Genomic DNA, 22951 nt, shown 5'->3' on the forward strand with positions numbered 1-22951 from the left:
TTAATCATATTCTCCATAATTTCTAAAGCAATATTTTGAAGCTGTCACTGTCTTCCATTGAGGGATTATCTTGAATTATGGATCCCTTGTTGTTTCATCAACAATCCTTTTTCCTACCTCTTGAATTCTTGGTTGAGTACATATGTTCAATATTGGGTTGAGATTTAGGGGAGAGAATGGTTCAAATTGCTGATGTTACTAACAATAATATTAGTTAGCTGCAATTTAAGGAATGCTGCCATGCTGGGAGGTCAAAGTACTTGATTTTAGTTATTTGTAGCTGAATGTATGAAAGAAAATTGCCTGGAAGAGTTCCATTGGAACAGGGAGAAAAAAAATCAGAAAACACTACTTTCAACTATAAACTGAAAATAAAAAACCAAACTTGGCAGCCATATTAATGTATATTAAGAATGTGGCCTCTTTCTGGTAAATTTAGCATCTGAAAGTGCCTTGAATAGGGATCAGATGGAAATTTAAAGCAACCCTTCACTTCTCCTTACCCTCTGCTATAGTTAGTAAGCAATACGATATCTCTTTTCATGATTCTAATTTTCCTATAATGGAGTGTTTCAGGGACAAAACTATTCACACATGCTTCTCATTCACACGTGCATCATGTTATTAAACATCAGAAGCATACTCATGTTATAGAAATGAAATCTATCAGTTGTACTTCCATTATTATAGCAGTGAACTGTGAAATGTATGTGCAACAACAAAATATAATGCTAATATAAAGAAATTAAGCATCTTCAGGCTGATCTCCCTTTAAAAGAAAAAAATATCGAGCCACACAGTACAACACACAAGTCTGCTAGAGTGCAGTTCCCTGAAGTTGGGCTCCACATGAGTCCAAAAGCTTGGAAGACAAAACCTCTGGTCCAGGTGACTGACCCATATTGGATCCTACAGTCACTTATTGTGTCCATGTTTTACACCATATATGTGGCTCTTATGATTCTCACCTGATTCCAGGGCCAGCCGATCCCTTGCATAAATGCAATGTGATAGATAAAATTCTCTTTTCTCTTCATTGGTTGTTTTTCATTGCCAGATTAATTAATTAATAATTAATAATTCTGATCCCAATGTTGATCCCAATACAGGTGAGAAGCTCCTTCAAATGATGATTCATGGAACACCTATCCTAGACCAGGAATATGTGGCTGTCTTACCATGCCCTGTTCACAATAGATGCCCTTCTGAATACACAGGGGAAATGCTACTTAGACAAAGTAACACAAGGAATGTGAACAAAAGGAGACTCCCAAAACAATGTAAATGACCTGGAAATATCCACAGTACAACTAATTCTAAACAGGTCTACATCACTGTCACATTCTTCTAATGCTATCAAAGCTTACATGAAGGAGACGGAGGCAACAATTACCTTATTTTTCAGAGTATAAGATGCACCTTAGTTTTTGGGGAGGACAATGGGGGGGGTATTCTGCCTGTCAGCTTCAGCACATTAGTTCGCTCGCTGGTTTTGAGGATGGGGCTGGTTGGGGCTAAAAAACAGCTTCTAAAGCACAGCTGATCGTCAGAGGAAGCAGCAATTAGAAAAGCAGGCAAAGCACAGAAGATCGCTTAGCTCACATTGGGGATGAAAAACAGCTTCAAAAGCACAGCTGATTCTCGGACTATAGCAGGAAAAGCGTGGAAGGGGTAAGAGAAGGCAGCAGCTGCTCCAGGTAGCCATTTTGGGCACCACATGTTGCGTTTTCAGCCTCCAAATACTTTGTGTTTTTGGGCGGTGATCAGTGGCAATGTGCTTTGGTGATCCTTGCTGCCTTGCAGGGCTCTCAAATGGAGTGTTTGGAGGCTGAAAATGCAACATGTGGAGCCCAAAAACACAAGCCATTGTCGGTGGCAATCTCTGCAACCAGGAAGAGTATGTGCGGAGGCTGAAGGGTAGGGGCCAGTGGGTGGGCAGGGTTAGATTCGGAGTATAAGACAAACCCAAATTTTCAGCCCCTCTCAGGAGTGAAAAAAGTATGTCTTATATTCCAAAAAATATGGTAATGCAAAAAATGATCTGTTATAGGGCAGGGCAGTATATCCAGGCAATACAGAACACAGACCTAAACCCCAGCAACTTCAACTCAACCTAGCTTCAATATAAAATATGATGCTATCTGAGGCAAATCAGATCAGGTACCTGAAGAAACTGGTTTGGAAAAGGTAAATTCCCTTAACTCTTCCAGGCAGATTTTGGTTGCATATGCTATAGCTGTATAGATGAAGTTAATGCAGCCATCTGCTTAATCAAACTAATGTAAAGGTTATGAGGATAAATGGGATAGTCTTTCATAAGTCAGAACCCATTGGAGGAAAAGTATACATTTTGTAGATTCAGAACCACCATCGCTAGAGTCTTCATTAATATCAACATGATGGCTGATTTGTAATTAGAATACAATTGAAAGGAGATAAATACATCTATTTTCTAATGGTTTCTTTGTAAAAAGAGTGTTGTTACCAAAAGCTTTTTTTTTCATTTGATGTTATAAACCATTTGAACAGTGCTACTAAGTTTATCTGTTTGCCATTAAGTCTTCTATATACTGTAGAAAAAAGTAACTAGCTACATGTTTTCTCTTACGTATTCCAGAGCCTTTTTATAACTTTTGAAAAATATAAACCAGTACTTCAAAAATGAGAACAGTTAACACAGAATTGGAGTCTAAAACTTGAGTAGTTTTCTTCAAAGTGATCCATGAATTGTTTTGAACTTTTAAAATACAGTGACTACATGGTTAATTTTACCAGAAGTATCCAGGAGACTTTCAATGCAATGTTATCTGGTACATATTTCAAAATACTGACAGTTATTTTATCAGTAATTAGTATTCATATTATGTCTCAAACAATCTGTTCAAGAATGAGGGAAATGAACTGGTTGAACAGCTCTTCCTATCTGATAATTAATGTATGGGGTGGGGGTCGATGTGCATGCAAAATTGAGGTCAAACAGGAAGTTATTTTTAGTTAAATAAAGTAAATTTAACTAGGGCTTTGGCTTGATTACAGGTTTAACTTTGGAATAAACCTATAAAAAAGAAAATATCATCCTGCTAAATAATTTCTTTTTTATTTTGTTGCTAATCTTGTCAATATGGCACTTGATAGCTGGCTGGACTCCCTTGTTCAATGGCACGCATTTTTAAATAGCACACATCTTTTTCCCCCCTTACAAAAAACATTTGTTCTTTTAAACAAAAATATTAATTGCATTCTTTTTCTTCCAATTTTTTGGTTATATATAGCACGGCAAAACAATATTTTAGACATCTTAAACAATTTAAAAATATAATTGATGAATGTCTGCTAATCTATTATATATTCTGTATTTCCTCCTCCCCCTCTTCAGCTGCTAATCATAAATTTTGATTGCCAAATAGTTTAACATACTCTTCCAATAGTTACATGTGTGAGTGTTCTGTGAATTGCAGGCAGTTTTATAAGGACAGATTTGAAGTTGCATATGGGTGTTCACATGGTTTGATTGTCATGAGTTTTTTTTTTTTTTTAAAAACACTTTAAAAAAAATTAAACACAATGTACTGCAAAAATTTCTCAGAGGGAATTTATATTAAACCAATCTGTATTACAATAAAATTGAAAGCATTGATTATCCTTCTATCAAATAATGGCCATTTTTTTCAGAATGTCTGTATCACGTGGCTTTAATTTTTGACTCTTTAATAGTTTCACACCATGATTGCTGCTGGGATTTTTTTTTAAACCTAATGTTCAAAGAATATTTTGTGTGGTTTTTATATTTTTATTTTGATTGTCTTTATTTATGATGTTGTATGATATCACCTTGAACTGTAAGAAAGAGCAGAACATAAAGCCCTTCAGAGCTTCCGACTGGGTTACCTAAGAAACTGTCTTTTCCCAATAGTTTCTATCCATCCACTTCAATACAGCAGGTTGGGCATCTTGCAGGTACCATCAGCCAAGGACTGTCAGTTGGCAGGGATCAGGAAACATTCTTCTCCACTTCAGAAATTAGGATGGCCCCAATCGTGTTAGCCTTTCATAAGGCTTTTAAAAACCTGACAACGTTCCCATGCCTGTTAAGGGCCCCATTTAGTGGCTATATTGACAATTATTATGATGATTTTCTCATCATCTTTATATATTTATTTTGTTCTGCTTCTAATTGTTTTGTTTTAGAATTGTTCACTGCCAAGAGTCAGTTGGTTTAAAGGGGTAGCCCATTGAGTTCAATAAATTTTATGTAAAGTTATCTGAATAGAATCTGCAATTCTATATGGTTACTGATTTAATGCAAGGACCCCAAACAACATAGTTGCTTATCTATCTCTTCATAGCTAGAAGTGCCCCTTGAGCATTATTGGATCAATGGAGGCGGAGAACTGTCCCTTGAGAGCCACTCCCACACACACACACCACCATACATGGGAAGTTTAGTGTATGCTTGATAAGAATAAAATCTGTTGGACTTGGAAGAAATTGTATTTGGTGAGTCTTTCCAGGAGATTCAGCTGTTAACCCCAAGACCAGTTTTTGTGCTGCAGGAGAAGCTGCTAAACTACAGATGTGATGAACAATATTAGACTACTATTGGAAACAGCAAGCCCACATTTTCTGTAGAAACAAAATACTTTTTGACAAATGCCCTTTTTTGTGTGTAATATTAGTTGGCTTTTGTGATGAACTTGTAAATAAATGATCCTCAATCATTGAGGAAGATGTATTTCAAATATTTCATATCAAAATTGGTACGTTTCTAAGCCATGAACTGGATAGTAGTGTCAGAAATGAAAAAATGACTTCTTTTTGTAGGTTTAAAGACTTATTCTGCTTTCAAATGACTTAACGTGACTTAAAAACAAAAAAATTATATATTTAAACAATCACAAAACTTAATCATAGCAGACTCTTTGTTAAATAATGTTAAGAAAGTCCTATTTAAATTAGAGATGAAGCAAAATTAAGTATTACTGAGGGCAGCTTGAAGTTTTGCAACCCCTGGTCATTCATATGAAAACAGATTCTTGCTTAAATTCATATGTATAAAAAGATTCTTGATGTATTAGAATAGAATAGAATAGAATAGAATAGAATAGAATAGAATAGAATAGAATAGAATAGAATAGAATAGAATAGAATAGAATTTTATTGGCCAAATGTGATTGGACACACAAGGAATTTGTCTTGGTGCATATGCTCTCAGTGTACATAAAAGAAAAGATACATTATGGTTTCAAATTGATCGAGTTATTATTGTATCGACTCTTAGCAAACATACTAGTTAGATCTTCTTCAGAATGTTCTCAACTGGTCCCTTCAGGTCTCCTGACTGTTCACCCAATCATAACTGTAGTTGGATCTATTCTCCTTCATTCTCCGAGATCCTTTTCTTATATTTCCTACCATCTTTCACAGGATTGTGGAATCCTCAAAGGAATTGGGTCATGCATAATGTATCCAAAATATACTAATTTGAGCATGCTCAGTTCTAAAATCTGAGGGAATAGACATGACACAGAATCTGAATATTTTTTCCAAAGCCTTCATTGCAACCCTGGCCTTCTTTGATGCCCTATCCGATGCTGGCATAAGGCATATTTCTTGATTGCTAGTCCCTTTACTGTTGAAAATAACTCTTAAAAAGGCAGAAGCTATTGACCACTTCAGGATGTTCATTGTCAATGTCTAAGGCTGGTTACTGTTGTCATTTGTTTGGTTTTCTTTATATTTAGTCATTGTTCCATTTTTCATTATATTCCTGACTTTCATCATTAGAGCTGGCAGATTATCTGGATTTTTAGATACAAAAGAGTGTCACTAGCATAACAGATTGCAGATGTTTCTTCTTCCAATTTAAAAACCATGTTCATTTTTTTTCTAGTCCAGCCTTCCTCAATATATTTTCAACATATATATTGAATAAATAAGGAGATACAATCATATTGCATTTCTTAGCAAACCTGATGCTAGTCTGTTACACTACATTCCATCAGGACTGTCACTTTGTGTTCTGTGTGTAGGTTTTCCAGGAGGATAATGGGATTTTTTTTCGTATTCCCATTTTCCCAAGAATATTCTACAGCCTGGCATAGTCAATGTAATCAAAGATTTTCTATAATCAGTAAAGCACACCTTGATCTTTTTTTTTATTCCTTGGCTTTCACAATTATCCAACATTCATCAGTCATAATGCCTCTTAATCTTCAGCCTCTTCTAAATCACCTTGAACATCTGGACTCTCTTGTTCTATGAACAGTTCTAATCTTCCTTAAATGATCCCCAGCATTAGTATGTAAAATTAAATTCCTTCCTGATTTTGGCTTCTCTTCTTGGCAATTCCCTCTGTTCTGAAACCGATATGATTTCTTCTGTTTATACGTCTTTGGCAGTCTCTTTTCATATTTAACAACTTTTTTCATTCTGCAATTAATTCAGAACATTCTGGTTCTGTATCAAGGTTAGGACTTCAGAGTGATTATGTTCTCCTTGAAAATAATGGATATATGCCAGGGGTCGGCAACCTTAAACACTCAAAGAGCCACAAAGGTCCTAATCAGAAGCTCCCATTCAATTCTGGAGCCAACTGGAAGTCCAGTTCCCCCATCATAGTGTCCTCTTAGTGCAGCGTCCTTTTTCCTCTGCTGACTGAAAGTCCGGTTCCCACACCATAGAGTCTACTCCTAGCATGGCGTCCTTTTTCCTCTACCTGTCCTAACCAAAAGCTCTATCTATTGTGGAGCCGACCAGCAACAGGGAGCCACAGCAGAGGGATGAAAAAGCCACATGCAGCTCCAGAGCCACAGGTTGCTGACCCGTGGTATATGCTGATGATCATATTATAGAAACTGGTTGGTTTTGTTGTGATGTTACTTGACTGGAACTTGCACATAAGCAGTCTCCTGCTTCATATCTATTTCCTATGCCATACAATCCAAATGTTTTCCTGATTACTATTTCCAATTCTGACATCTCAGTCTCTAACTATAGGCAATGTATTTACTATAACGATAGGTAGGTAGGTAGGTAGGTAGGTAGGTAGGTAGGTAGGTAGGTAGGTAGGTAGATAGATAGATAGATCCCTTTATTATTTTTATAAATAACTCAAGGTGGCGAACAAACCTAAAATTCTTTCCTTCTTCTATTTTTCCCCACAACCACAACCTTGTGAAGTGAGCAACGATGATAGAAAGTGATTAGTCAAGAGCCACCTGGTTGTCATGGCTAGGGCAGGACTAGAACTCTCAGGCTCTTGGTTTATAGTCTAATACCTTAACCACTAGATCAAACTGTATGTTAATTGCCTAATATATATTTATACTTGCATATTATTTTGATTTCAGATTAATTTGACCATAAAACCTGTCAGAATCCTCTTCTTCTAAGTTAGTAGTTGAAGCATAAATAGATAACAAGCCTAACTGATATTATCCAGGCTTTGCTATATCCTTTTCAACAATGAAAGCCACAGTATTCCTTCTTTTTTATTTCATGAGTATTAAACAATACGATTTTTGACTGAAAGTGTCCAGTTCTCATCTATTTCACTTTGTTGATGCTTGAGATATCAATGTGTAGTTGATTCATTTCATTTTTCACTGTGTTGAACTGCCTCAAATTTATGCTACTTACATTCCATGTTCCCACTTCTTTACTTCTTTGGATTTTCCTTTGCTGTATATCTACCTTTGGCACAGGATGTCTCAAAAGCTTTAATCTAACGGCACCATAAATAGTCAGTACTCCAAAAGATTTTCAGCTCTTTCTCATTAGGATGTTGAATGCTATCTGACCTGATGGTTTCATCATATGGTGGCACTAAAGCAACACTCAATTTATCTTAACAATCTATATTTGGTAAAGTTCAGGAGTGATTTACTACTTCCTTCTGCAACGCAGAATGAAATGATGCCTTTGCTGATGTCACTGAAGTGATCATCTTTAACCAACATTTTCCTGTATCTCTGTTGCCTGATATAGATAGCTGTTTGTTTTAATTGGGGACCTGGGAGGACCATCATACTTTGAATGACTGCTGGGAGTGTGTATTCTTCACATATACTTTGCCTATCTTGGCTCATGCCTTCTAGGAACACATATTTCCCCTTTTCCCATGATGACACAGCATAGCAGTACTTGAGGCTGGTAGGGAGGGAATTCCAGATTATCTGGCTTTTAAGTCCAAACAAGGAAGTGAATTCATCTGAAAAGAATTTGATAACCATTAAAGCAAGTAATAAACGGTGTAGTACAAGGTGTTTTTGTGGCTGTAGTCAAAATCCTGGCAGTCAGCCACATTCTGAAACAGAAGCTTCTAGGCAGTCTCTAAGGACAAAGCAACATAAAATGCATTGAAAGAAGCAAGCCTTGATGTAACCATTGCATAAATGATTGAAGCTAAGTCTGTTTATTCTTGAAATTGCTTCATTAGCATGTATGATGGCTTATACCTTTATCTTGGGCATTCAAGAACAAAGACAAAATATACTGTAACTCACTTAAACTTTTTAATGTAAAATTAGCAAAGTAAGAAAAACATAATGATCTAATAACATTTACTTGAAATAGTAGGTATGTTATTTTATTTCAAGCTACTGCTTAATTTTATATCATATTTATACAATATATCACAGTATGTTATTGGGGGCTCATAAAACCTTGGGAATCATCTCTGCCTTAAATTAAAGTGAATTCTTGTAAATTAGAACATTTAAAGCTTCCCTTCTCTCCTTCCTGGTTGACAGGTTGAAAACAAATTTACTTCAAACATGACACAAGTCTTCATACTGATACCTTGGAAATATTATGACATTATGTTAGTCTACATATTTCTTGATTGGTCTGTTCATTGGCGATTTGTCTGAGAATAGTTAGGAATACATGAATATCTACATTTAACTTTCCAAAACCAAATGTGATACAACATTATTTTTTTTACAATATAGCTAAATCCCTGCCAGAAATTATCTTCAGACTGATATATTTTTACTTAAGTTAAAGATAGTAACTTTTAATTAGAAAATATGGAATAATTCCACTCTTTTAAAAAAGGTTTTCTTTATTATTATTTTTTCTAGGTTGAAGATACTCTGTATTGTGCTGGGCAGATTGCATTAGTGCCCTGTACTATGCAACTTACAAGTGGTGGCATCAAAAAAGAAGCTCTGATGTCTTTAAACCATGTTGAAAGAGTCCTGAAAGCCATGAACGTGAAGGCTGAACTCCATCATGTACTCATGGCAAATTGTTACGTAACAGATAGCAAGTACATTTCTGTTGCTGAAGCTGTATGGCAGAGGAAATTAAAAGAACTTATAAAGGTATGTATAAGCCAAACCATGATGGCATCGCCAGCTGCTACACACACACCCCCACAGATCTCCACACAAAGCAATCTGACACGTGCCATGAGCACAGCACAGGACCTCGAACTCGGAACCAAACCAGGGCCCAAAATGCTACATCCCACACAAACATCAACTCCATTAACCAATCAAAATGTAGCAACACAGCCAACCAATCAGCTTGCAACAGCTAGGCCAGCATTTAAAAACACCCCCACAGATCTCCACACAAAGCAATCTGACACGTGCCATGAGCACAGCACAGGACCTCGAACTCGGAACCAAACCAGGGCCCAAAATGCTACATCCCACACAAACATCAACTCCATTAACCAATCAAAATGTAGCAACACAGCCAACCAATCAGCTTGCAACAGCTAGGCCAGCATTTAAAAAAACACACCCCCCCACCAGTATTTATAGAGAAACAGCAGTTAAAACCACACTTTGCTCACAAAAGAACAAAGCCAAAAACTCCAGCCTGAAGATGACGAGTGAGACCTCGTTGAAACATTGCCTAAATACTTTCAACCTTACACAGGAAAAGACCCGAACATACCAAAACCTGCATATATATATATATATTCCTGCTTTCAGAGCAACAGTTTAGAAAATGCATTTATCCATGACTTGAACTAAAATCAGAATGTTCTCAATGCATTTTTCTGAGGTTCAAAAAGAGTGATAGAACAAGGTTTGATTGAGCTATTATATTTGGGCTCTTCTGTTTCTATGGAGCGCTGAAACATTAAACTCCCTAACAGAATGTTATATTCATCAGCAATTTTCTCTGAATTCCATAAAGCAAAAGCTTAAAGAAGTCTGAAAAAGAAACCAATTCCATGTGGACATTTTTAAAAGAGAATTTAGAGTCTGAATCTAATGTACATATATGCTTTTTCTTTATCACATTTCAGGAGAGTAGTTTTCACTACATTTCTGCACTTAACTTTCACAGAGATGATCTGTGAGGTTTGTCTTTTATGGAGGAATTTTTATTTAATTCACAATCAATTACAAAGTAATAACGCTTACAATTATTATAAGGAACACACTATATGCCATCTTGAGCATTCCGTAAAAGAATTGTAGGGTATAAATCCAATAAATAAAACTTAGATGATAATTAGTAAAATTAAATATATACATAACACTGTTGGGAAGAGCTACTTGATCAACAAATTTTCATGAATCACTTGGATATCTAAAGCTGATTGAAATATTTTGAAATTGAACCATTTTGAATTTGGAACACCCTTTTTCTCAGTCAGAGGAGCTCTTTCAAGGTCCTAATTTTGTGCTTGTGATACTTTAAAAATGATTAATGTGGTCTTATATAAAAGAGAAGAACTGTTTCTAATAAAAACCAACAGAAATCAACAGTTTGGAATCATTCCATTTTACATAAGGCCATTATCAGGAACTCGCTGCTCTGGAGCCGCTTGTGACTCTTTCATCCCTCTGCTGCGGCTCCCTGTCGCCGGTCGGCTCCACAATTGATAGGGCTTTCGGTTAGGACAGGTAGAGGAAAAAGGATGCTAGTGCTAGGAGGAGACTCTATGGTGGGGGAACCGGACTTCTGTTTGGCAAAGGATGCCACGCTAGGAGGAGACTTCCGGTCAGCTCCAGAATTGAATGGGGGAGGGCTTCCAATTAGGACTTTGTGGCTCTTTGAGTGTTTAAACTTGCCAACCCCTGTAGTAGACCAGCAGTCAAGTAAACAATGCTCCAATCAATGCAGACACACACACAGGAAACATTAGTCTAATCAAGTAACCATCAAGAACACTCCCAACATTGACAAGGGAAACCACTAGTATATAAAAAAGCGCAAACCCTAGTCCCTTCTAGTACTGATGATGTTACTTAGCTTGCTAATGAAACATCTAACAAAAACTACCAGGCTCAGAACACTAAGGACCCCACAGTTCAATCCTGAGCTACAAATATTCTCTTCCAAAGGTTAAATCATATTTAAGAATCCCTGTAAACTGTATACACAGTAAAGAATACAGTTCAACTGAATTTGATACGAATTCAAATTCAAGGGGCATTGAATCAGAACTCCTGCTTAGACCTTGACTAGCTTGAAGACTATTTTAAAAATGGAGAGAGCCAAGGAAACAAGAAGGAAGTATGAATGGGAAATTTAAGTCTTGGATGTGGTTGGCATGATTTCCTACAAAAACATATCAATGTTCTATTCCAGACTTCTGCAGCTTGAGCATCCAATCAGATGTATGGAGTTCAGCTCTCAGAATTCAGCAGTTGTAAGAAATACAGAATTCTAGGGCCGAGTACTACATATCAGAAAGCGATTCTCATGAGGCTAAGATTTAATGAGAAATAACTCTAAATACAAGCATCAGCAGATGAGAGGTCTACTATAGGCAAACAACTCTTAGTATGTCATATAAATATTCAGGGGAGGGAAGTCCAAAGGTTCTAGGAGATATTGCCTCAATGAAGTCACTAATAAAGCAATGCTGGAAGGTTTCTCAGTTCTTGAAATTCTGTATTCTAACCCCCAATTCTTAACATTAAAATTCATTAATGAAAATTCAGGTGAATCATGCTGTTCACTTCAGGGGCTTGGCAGGTGTCCAGCTTTAGGAAAACTGGTTTATATTCTTAGTTGGACACAAGAATTATAAACGACTGAACTTGAGGCCAAAAGGAATTACTCCACTGGTTACTCCATTGTGAGATTAGTGAGATAAGATCCAATATCGCATTTATATACATAGTGCCATGAACTCTGATACAAAGTAGACCACTATTGGAGCTGCCTGTATTATTTAGGCAGACCACTCTAAATGCTTACAGATGGAGTTTGGGCTGTCCAGTTAAGCAATACATGTATCAGGTTCAAGCAAAAGAGCAGACATTTTAAAAACAAAAACAGACCATCAACTTACTTTGAAGATATTTAAGGGTTTGGATGTATTTCCCAACATTGTAGATTATCTCACAGAATGCTGTCAGTCCTGGAAGCCATCTTTTAATTTGGATCTTCAGGATCTTTGGAACTTCTAGCCTCGGAGTCTTCTTTCGTTGGGGGTGTTACTTGGAACCCTGACCTTGGAACCCTTGAGCTTAACAAGAGATCAAGAAGCTTATACTAAAGGATATATGATCATGAATTTTATTTACTGCAAGTATAGTCGGCATCAACCTGTTTTTGTTTTTATGTCATTTTTTTTCTTAAAAAGTATATTTTTTACAGAAAGGCACTAGTGTCATATCCACAAACTAGAGTGAAAAAGCTATCATGGCAGAGCTCAGTAACACAAAGAGATAGTTTCATCCTGTTTTCCATTTGATCATGGTTCTTGCCTCCTCCTTAAGCAGGGGTCGGCAACTTTAAACTCAAAGAGCCACAAAGGTCCTAACCCGACGCCCCCCATTCAATTCTGGAGCCGACTGAAAGTCTGGTTCCCCCACCATAGAGTTTCCTCCTAGTGTGGCATCCTTTGCAACCGGAAGTCTGGTTTCCCCCACCATAGAGTCTTCTCCTAGCATGGCGTCTTTTCTCCTCTACCTGTCTTAACCGAAAGCCCTATCAATTGTGGAGCCAACTGGCAACAGGGAGCCGCAGCAGAGGGATGAAAGAGCCACATGTGGCTCCAGGTTGCTGAGCCCCTGGTCTACTATTAGTTTTAGTGTTAATCTCTGCTGATATGAGTGTTAAATGCTGGTGAGGAGGTGTTTTGGTCTTTTTGTTTCCTTTTGGACTTAATAATTATCTTTTTTTTTTAGTAAAATGTAGATGTTGTTTGTTGTTATGTACCTGTGAATGGCCTATTTGTTTGAGCGCAAGACCTCAATGTTTTTCTGGCATTTTTGTACTTGGCTTGATATTCACAGTTTTCCAGCTGAAACTATGATTGAGTCTGTCTGTGTATTATGAAATTAAGGAGTTTTCATCGTGTCTTCTGACTGCTAGTTGGTGTTCATAGATGCGCTGGGCTAGTCTTCTGTCTATGTGTCCTACATAGTTTTACAGTTCTGTTACAGACCTTTCAGTATGTTTAAATGACTCCTATTATTCTTTTTCTTCTTCTGGGGCTGCTGAGCCTTTCGGTTTACTTAATATTTTTTTGAAAGCTTTAGTTGTATGCTACAGTGATACCATTTGGTTAGAATAATCTGTTGGTGGTTTCTGAGATGTTTTTGATATATGCCAGTGTTACCCTTTTTACAGTTTAACCTGTTATTGTTCCTCCAGCATCGACATCAGTCTTCATTTTTATGGAAATGATCATTGCACATGTATGTATGTGTCTATGTATATTTATATCTGTTGATTGGGAATATTATCCCATTTTAAATATTCTGACCTGAAGCATTAAGAGATCAGATAAAATATTTAGACAGTATATTTTGAAGTATTAGAAATAACCAATGACAAAAATAAAAGAAATTATTCATGGAAAATCCATTTTTGAATTTTATAGAATTACAACTGAAATCAATAGTTTTGTTAGATCTGCTACATCAGCATATTGAAATTTATGAAAGAGAATTGATTTTACCTTTTAAAGTGGCTTGAAAGAGAATATTCAGTCTATCCAAAACAGCACAGTAATGGCATAATTTTCTTATTGTGCCTTGAAAACCTCATTTCCAAGGGTTACTATTAAATAACCATTTTGCATTCTTATGAGGCAATTATAATATTTGATAAAGGTCACACCTAGATGGTTGAGCTCTATATGTTTTTGAATTATTTGATTGGAGACCACAATGGAATATGAAGATACTGTTGTGCTTTTTAAAAGCAATAAAAATTGTCTGGAATTATTGTCTGGAATCCACCCCCACCCCTCCAAAATTATAATTGTGCATTGATTAAGGTGCCTGAGCAGCACCTAGAAGCTTTGGTCCTCCTTAAGAACAAAGGCCAGCTAGGTGACTTTAGGCCAGTCTTTCTCTCTCAGCCCGATCCATCTAATATTGTGATTGTAGTGAGGAAAGTAGGAAGATGGGTCATTAACTATGCCAGAGTTGGTATATAGTATTAAATAAATGCCAGAAAATCAGTAGTGATTCTATATAGCTTCATTTTTACCCTGGACATTCTCATTTCTTTGTCCTTTAGAGTGATTTCTGGCATACTGCCAAGAGGCTCTTTTGTTAAAGCATGTTATGCACCTACACAGTAAAATATATAGGATTTTAGTATCATGGTTTTTCTAACCATTATAGGCCTGGTTGTTATTTACCTCTAGGTCTGCATATAAGCAAAGAATTATATAAACAAAGGCTTTACTGAAGGTACAATTACAGTGTAAGTATAAAGTACAAATACAATATAAAGATAATCTACAATGTAAGAACTGTAACCGTCACTATGAGGGCAGACAGAAAGAAGACTAGCAGAACATACTGTATCTCTGAACATTAACTAGCAGTCAGAAGACACAATGAAGCTCCTTAATCTCACAACACAAGGACAGTTTTAGCCATAGTTTCAGTCAACAAAACTGTGAGCATTCCACACAAGGCTAAATCAAAAAACACTAGGAAATTTCTAGGAATTTGTCATTCAGACAAATCAATTATCAATAGACACATAGAGATAAACCATATTTACACAGCATTCTAAAGTGACAATAAAAAGGCTAAAATGGAAACAAGAAGACCAGAACACATTCTCTACAGCAACCTACATCCAGATAAGTTGGGATTAATATCAGAGAAAAAAGAAGAAAACAATACCCTAAACAAGGAACTACCAAGGAGCACACCCCCACCAACACTGGCAATGCAAGCTGCTGTATATAAACCCCAAACACACTAGCACTGATGATGTTACTTAGTTGGGTAATGAAACATCTGCAAACGAACGATCAAGTTCAAGAACATCAAGAACTCCACATTCAACTCTAAGATGCATATATTTCAAAACCCATCACTACTGGTTCACTCATGGGTGCGTGAAGCTTCTGCACATGCGCAGAAGTGTCTGGGCGGGTGGGCGGAACCTCCTGCCAATGCTGCTACTGGTTCGTCCGATCCAGAGCGAACCTATAACAACCCACCACTGATACATTCTCTTCTCTTAGTCGCAACTCAATATTTTCTCTTAGAAAGGTGCAGGCACAGAGATTTATTTAGCCATTTAAATGCAGCCCATTTTAAGTTGAAAAGATTCTTGAAACATACAGCATCATTGGGATCAAGACAATGCTTATAGGCCACTCTGAGTCCTTAGGTGTCCCCATAACTCCCTATCTTTGTCTCCAACTCCCAGGAAACCACCATCTTGTCTTCCCTTACAAACTGCTATAAAAAAAGCCTGAATCCCAAGATGCTGTCATTTTTATACAAATAGTATTGGGAGCTTTAGTTTAGCTTAATTTAATTTTGTATTTCAATCTTTAGCGCTCTCATGAGCATGTTGATGTTTTCCTCTTTTTCCCGAAACCCGGTTTTGGCTCTACTTTTATAGCACTCGTCTAATTAATGCACTTTTGTCAGAAATGAACTATTGCGCAGCTTTCAAAGAAGGAAATAGTTTCACTTCGACTACTAAATAAGTAGAAACAAAGAATGCATTGGTTGAATATTTGCTAAGGGGAGATAAAACATTCTTGTGCAACACATCTGAAATTCCCATCAATTTATACTTTACGTTATTTCCAAGAAAACTCCCCCAATTTATCCCAATTATTAAGCAGACAAACTACTATATGGAAAAACAAAAAGAAAGACATCCCCCCCCAAAAAAAAATCTGTTCAAAGATATTGTGGGGAGGGGGACAATATCTGTCTACAATGTAAATGTTCAATGTATTTTTAAATGTTTAATGCCTATTACTTCTAAATGACATGCATTCTGATCCTAAAACAGTTAAAATGTTGGCACATTGACTTTTGTAGAATTTATTTCCGAGTAATTGAAGTTAAATCAGACAAGCAAGGTAATCTTTTTATTTAATCCTTTATAAATTTTCTTTTTCTTTTTTTTTTTTGGGGGGGGGGTGCGTGTGTTGGTGGATGCATTTCCTATACTTTTACTTTGGCGTCATTCAGATGTGGATGCAAAAAGTGAGTTGAATATGAACTAGTCCTATTTTAATGCTGCTTTCAACTTTCACACAGCGCAGTATGTGCCAGCCACTGACCCAGCAACATGCCTGCCAGCTCAGCAGTGAATAATCACTTTACTTTGTGTTTTTCTTCTTCATCTATGAAGCAGAATAAATGCTTTTGGCTAGTATAAGGCATGCTTATAGCATTCTGTTGGATCTCTGTGAGAAATCTTCTCATGTGCATGGATTTATACATAAACCTGGCATATAGCACATCTCTTTAAAAGTGGTCTGCTTTAGTTCATGGGGCTAATTCACTGGTAAATAGATGTAGGATTATCTATTAAAGGATATTATAGACCTCCAATATGCCATGATGTTCGGATAGCTTAATTATGCTATAAATGAACCTTTTATTGTTCATTTAACAAGAATTTATGCTGAAGTGTACAGAGCTTAGATTGGGATAGTTAGTTATCAGGTCATGAAAATTTCTGTTTATACGAAGACCGAACAATTAAATGTGGGCTTGCAATAGAAGCCAACATGTAATTGTTGGAGATTGACATGGGAAACTGTTGAGCCTATTAGCTCCTTCAGTAGTCTTTGATACCGTGGGGTGTTGATCACAACCACTGGATCAGGCAGGCATTCTTGGCTCTCCTGGTTAAATCTTCCTTCTTTCCACCAAGGAAACTGGTGATGAGGAGAAGCTGATGTAATCTCTCGAGGCTTTTCTCTCTACAGAATTCAAGAAGCTACGCCAGGATAAGTTTTTTTTTCCATTGAACCTAATGTTATCTGCTATTAATTATAGGAGGCTTTTGTCTTGTTTTTTGATGCAAAGGCTTTTTCCTGTCTTTCCCTACTGAAGTTGTAGAAGGAGAAGCAAATCACGGTTTCTGTGGCATGTTGACTTCCAATTTATTCTAGTTTAATTTTCTTTCTGTACAGTTTAATATTTTGGTATTTTTTTAAAAAAAATATCTTATTTATATGGCCACCTATCCTCATACAAGTAATGCTGGGGGTTAATCTTAGTTAATTTAATTATTAATTTAATAATTTAATTGAAGTGTGGCTGTTAAAAATGTGTGTCTGTCTGTCTGTCTGTCTGTCTTTCTTTCTTTCTTTCTTTCACATTACGTTATGGAGACATAGGCTTTGAAAAACTATTGAAGATTGTGACGTCTGAATACCCCCGTCTCCCCAATCTGTTTAGATCAATATAAGGTTTGCTTTGTTTTTCAAGCTCCACATCTTCAACAGATACAAAGTATAGATTAATGCCACTTTGTGGGTTGTTTTGTCACAACATAAACACATCTTAAAAAGAGGGGGGGGGAAAACCCTTATGTTACATGGTCTATTTTATCCTAGAGTAGCATTCCAATTAGCACATGTTAATTACATTTTTGGTTTCCATCAGAAGCCTACAATTGCAGTATAAAAATTATTAAAGAAAGCCAACTTTCAGCTTTTTAGATGAATTCAGAGGTGAAGGAAGCATTCAAAGATGCTCTTAACACATTTCTGCTCTGGATCTTGATGTAACTCACAAAGTACACTTACAAAATAGTAGATTCTACAACTTATTTATTATTTGAGTATGCCTTCATAGCTACATTTTATCATTTAGATTTTTTTTCTACTCCTAAATCCTCTTAACGCTGCTTAGCTACCTCTCCTTCCAAAAGGGCTTATTTTTGGCATCCCAGAGAAATAAAAATTTTAGAGAACATATTCTGTGTGACAGATTTGATTTGCATCTATTTTATATTGCTATCGGTTTAAGACTTTATTCCTTAAACAGTTATTTTTACTTTCTCATTGTAATACATATATTGAATTATTTATGTTTGAAAAGTACCTCAAGGAATCTTAACTTCAATCATTGTTTTTATCTTGTCATAGGAACCTATCGTTTGGCAAGAAAAATGACCTTTCAATATTGAATTATTTTCTAATCAATTTCATATTTTGCTATCTTATTTTTAGCTGGCACATAATACTTGCCTTTACATTTACCTCTGCAGGATATATTTTAAACATTATTATTAGAAAGAAAGAAGTAGGAACTCCAACAGAAATCTCAGTATAATAGGGCAGTGCAGAGGGTACAATTGCTTTAACAGCAGCTTGCATTATATTCAAGATCTAACACACAGTTTGATAGAAAGTTCCTGCTGGGGAAGAAAAGTGGGGAAGCTGGCAAGAATTTTACCACATCTGCTACCCGCTGCTAATAAACTGTAACCTATTTCATTTTTATTATGCTTACTCTTTAGGTTATTTGGCTTTCAAAATAATCTCTCTGGCTTTTAGTATGTGTAAAATGTATTACGATATGGTTGTTTAAATATGAAGAACTTTTCAGCAACTGAGATTGCAGCCCTTAATGGGTAAGCTGGCATCTCATGCTTGTGTTCAGGCATTAGCGTTACAAAAAGGGTGAAAATAATCGGGTGTTTGTGGGAGACAGAATAATGAAAATCAAGATGGCAGCCACAGAACCAAATCTCTGTCTCTTTTTACATGTGTTTTGCATGGAACATGAGTAAAAAAAACTGGTTGGGCTTTCATTGTACCACCATGTTGGATTATTCAACTCCCTTCCTACTATAATAATTTATATTGTATAAACTACAATGCAGTTATTTCTCTATCTGTTAGTACTTTGGAGACCAAAACATACCCTACTTTAATTAGTGACCATTTATTTATTTATTTTATTTTATTTATTTTATTAAACAGGTTTTTTTTAAAAAAATTACATTTTTCTTCTTTTCAACAATTTTGCATCAGTAAACATTTCTTACATATCCATTTTTCTCCCTTATTTCAATTTGCCATTTATACATACAGTTCTAATATTGGTTTATATACATAAAGGTAACAGTGTACTCAATTTCGATCATACATTCTGTGTCCGTTCCATTTCCACTTGTATGTTACTGCATTTCAACTCCTATATCTTCATTATTTACTCTTTCCTTGCCTTTTATCGGTCTCCTCTAACCATTCATACCATTTCTCCCATACCATATAATATTCTGTTTCCTCCTTTTCTTGTATTTTTTTTTAAGTTTATCCATCTCTGCACATTCCAAAACTTTTTTTGATCAAATTTTCTTTCGTTGGTATATTATTATTTTTCCAATTTTGTGCATATATTATTCTTGCCGGTGTTGTAATGTGTATAATTAAATATTAAGTATTCCTGATAAAAAATATTTCTGGCTTCATCTCTATACACTGCCTGGTTATCTCTTCTAACTGTATTCTAATTTTACTCCAATATTGTTTTGCTTTGGGGCATATAAATCACATGTGGTAGTATGTTCCCTGATATTGTTTACATTTCCAGCATGTTGATGGGGTATTGGGGAACATTTTGGCCAGTCTCGCCAGTGGAAGATGCAACCTATAAAACATTTTATATCAGGGGTGAAATGCTCCCAGTTTAGACCAGATCGACCAATTCGGTAGTGATGGTGGCGGGGGTTCAGAGAACCGGTAGCAAAAATCCCTGCCCAACCCCCACCCCCATGCCTACCCAGTCACCTGCTTCCCCACTTGCCACTTCCTTTTAAAAAATGTTTTTAAAAGGTAAAAAAAAAAGGCTCAGCCGAGGAATCACCAGAGCCTTTTTTTACTTTTAAAAGCATTTTTTTACAACCTTTTCAGGCAAATAGGTTGTAAAAAAATGCTTTTAAAAGGTTGAAAAAAGGCTCTGACGATCCCAGCTAAGCTGCGCGATCATCAGACCCTGTTTTTTACTTTTAAAATGTGCACCACAGCTGATCACCCCCCTGCATGCTGTTATACTTACCCCATGCCTCCTTTTGGCGTGCATTGTACACGCGCACCTCGCATTTGGTGCGTGGTACGCACTGCGCATGCACGCGCGCATGCGCAGCCAGCAAACCAATGGTAAACCGGTTCAGATTTCACCACTGTTTTATATATATATCATTTATAGGCCACAGACATTCGGTTGCATCTCGATTAACCGTTTGTTTATTTGTTTGTTTGTTTATAAATAACATTTCTAAACAGAGACTTTGGGTGACAGGCAAAAAGTGAACACATACAGCCCCTGCATGCAAATTAATACATTAAAAACTAATTAAAACAATAAACTGGCAACCAGACTAAAATATATTGCAACTCAAGCAGTTGAGAATCATCCAGTGATCCACATCTAAAAGTCTCAGGAACAAAACTTCATGAATATTTTTAAAGAGGTAATAATAGAACCTTATGGTACTATTCAAAGTAAAAATATAGCGGTTAACTGTTCTCATCCTCAACCAACATCAATTGACCCCAAAGGATGGAGAGGGACAATTGTAAAACAATGGCCCCCAGTCTCAAATCCAAAAGCTGGTCCATAGGAGGTCTAGAATGTTCCATCTCAGGTTATCCACACGTTGAATCAAAATTCTCTCGCTACAGTATCCTAACCTAAAACCTGACTGAAAGGAGTACAGATACTCTGCTTTTTCCAGGACCCTTAAGAACTATAGGCCAACAGCCTTTTTGACAACCTTTCCCAGAAGGTGGGATACTGGATGAAAATGGTTCATATCTATAGGATCCAGTAATAGTTTATTGAAGAAGGAATAGTCTACTGCTTTCAACTCTTTCAACTCAGCAGAACCATTCCATTTCTCAGGGAGACATTTACTATCTCATGGATGTCCCCCACCCATGATTTCTGGAGGCTTTAATCAACTAAGAGACACCTGGCTCTAAAACACATGGATATATCTATTCATTTCTTAAGAATTAATGGGATTAAACTCATCTAGGTAACATAGGACCAAATCCCAGTCAGGATGAAATCATCCAGCCCCTAGGGAATGGGTTGTACTAAACAGGGCCACCAGATGACATTTGGATTGAATAACTGTGGAGAAATAAGTTCCTGTTGCCACAAGGCAGGCTTTAATAAAGGTTCTAACCTGTGTCTGATCTGTTTTGACAGAGACAATATGTCAAAACTTCAGTTTGATAAAGGTATTTAGATCTTCTTGGACATATATTCCTATGTTTCCTAAGATCTCCATTATTGTGCAAGCCTTGCAAGGCAATTTTAGCAACATATTAAAGCTCCAAGCCTGATTGTCCTGTCTGTGTTATCACACCATATTTTAGTATATAATAATTACCCCATATTAATGGTGGGGAGACGCCTGTAGTATAATATACTGCTTATAATGACAATATTCAAAGGGAATATTTAAGGTTTCCCATTTTTGTAAAAAAAAAAAACTATCCTGAAATTTTTCTGGCAGCCATAAAGGCATAATTACATTTCACTAAGAGCTATTTAATTTTGAAATTATTATTCCTGTCACTGCAGGATTTTTCTATAGTCATCCTGTCTCTTTTGCAATCCAGAAAAATTGAGATTCCTAATCCTTCCATTTCTTCCAAATTAAAGAAAATGATTGCTGAATTGGTTTATATATATATGGGTTCATGAAAGAAGAAGAACATTCCCAAAGGAGTTGTAGTTTTGAGCATCTTCAGTGGCAGGTTTGATTATGAAAGTGTCAGGATTAATGATCCTATAAATTATACATTTGAAGGCTTCCTTCCTCATGCTGTCTGCATAAACGAGTGCATTAGTTTAAGCTTCAGAACAAAGCATCCTACCAACAAAAATGTTGTTACTTATTATGTGGAAATTCCATTAGGAAAACTGGAGAAAAGGTCAGTCTTTCACAAAAGAAAACTGAGTATCTTCACAGTTATATAGGTGGGTCATTTAAATCTCTTGAGTATCTCCATTGGATGAATCTGATAGTAGCTTCTACCAAACTTGTATTGTGAGTGCCATAAAATATTATCCTGTGATTGTTACATACTGTCTGCAATAGGTAAAGGTTCCCCTTGCACATATGTGCTAGTCGTTCCCGACTCTAGGGGGTGGTGCTCATCTCCATTTCAAAACCTAAGAGCCAGCGCTGTCCAAAGATGTTTCCATGGTCATATGGCCGGCATGACTAAACACCAAAGGTACACACAACACTGTTACCTTCCCACCAAAAGTGGTCCCTATTTTTCTACTTGCATTTTTTATGTGCTTTCGAACTGCTAGGTTGGCAGAAGCTGGGACAAGTAACAGGAGCTCACGCCATTACACAGCACTAGGAATTCAAACCGCTGAATTGTCAACCTTTTGATCAACAAGCTCGGCATCTTAGCCACTGAGCCACCGTGTCCCTGCAATATATTTTTTGTTTGTTTGTTTGTTTACATTTATATCCCGCCCTTCTCCGAAGACTCAGGGCGGCTTACAGTGTATAAGGCAATATGTATATATAATATGTCTGCAATACATATTTCATTTAAAAGAATTCTGAAAGTTTGTAGCTTTTAAAATAAGATGTCATGTTATAGACATGAACAACACAGATCAGAAGTACTATTTTTCTATCAAATTTAAGCAGCTGGTCAGAATATTGTAAGATAAATAAAACAGAAAAGATGGCTCTTTATGCCATCTTTATGCTGGTCTTTTCCGTTAAAAAAGACACCAGTGATTGTAAATAT

The 22951-nt window shown here is 36.4% G+C and overlaps 1 protein-coding gene across 5 annotated transcripts in view; it reads left to right on the forward strand.

Annotated features, from left to right (window-relative positions):
- Nucleotides 1-22951, forward strand: part of DPH6 (diphthamine biosynthesis 6) — a 278777-nt gene that overhangs the window by 190453 nt on the left and 65373 nt on the right. For 2 of the 5 annotated variants that reach the window (XM_058162167.1, XM_058162168.1), the window contains exon 13: nt 9084-9326. The exons of 2 other annotated variants lie outside the window; for them this stretch is intronic. In XM_058162167.1, the coding sequence (XP_058018150.1) occupies nt 9084-9326 (243 nt within the window). Of the gene's footprint in view, nt 1-9083; nt 9327-22951 lie in introns of those variants that run through there. One more of the 5 variants, XR_009152601.1, reaches the window with a different exon arrangement.

The sequence above is a fragment of the Ahaetulla prasina genome, chromosome 1 (genome assembly GCF_028640845.1).
Source record: "Ahaetulla prasina isolate Xishuangbanna chromosome 1, ASM2864084v1, whole genome shotgun sequence".
In the NCBI taxonomy this organism is placed as follows: Eukaryota; Metazoa; Chordata; class Lepidosauria; order Squamata; family Colubridae; genus Ahaetulla; species Ahaetulla prasina.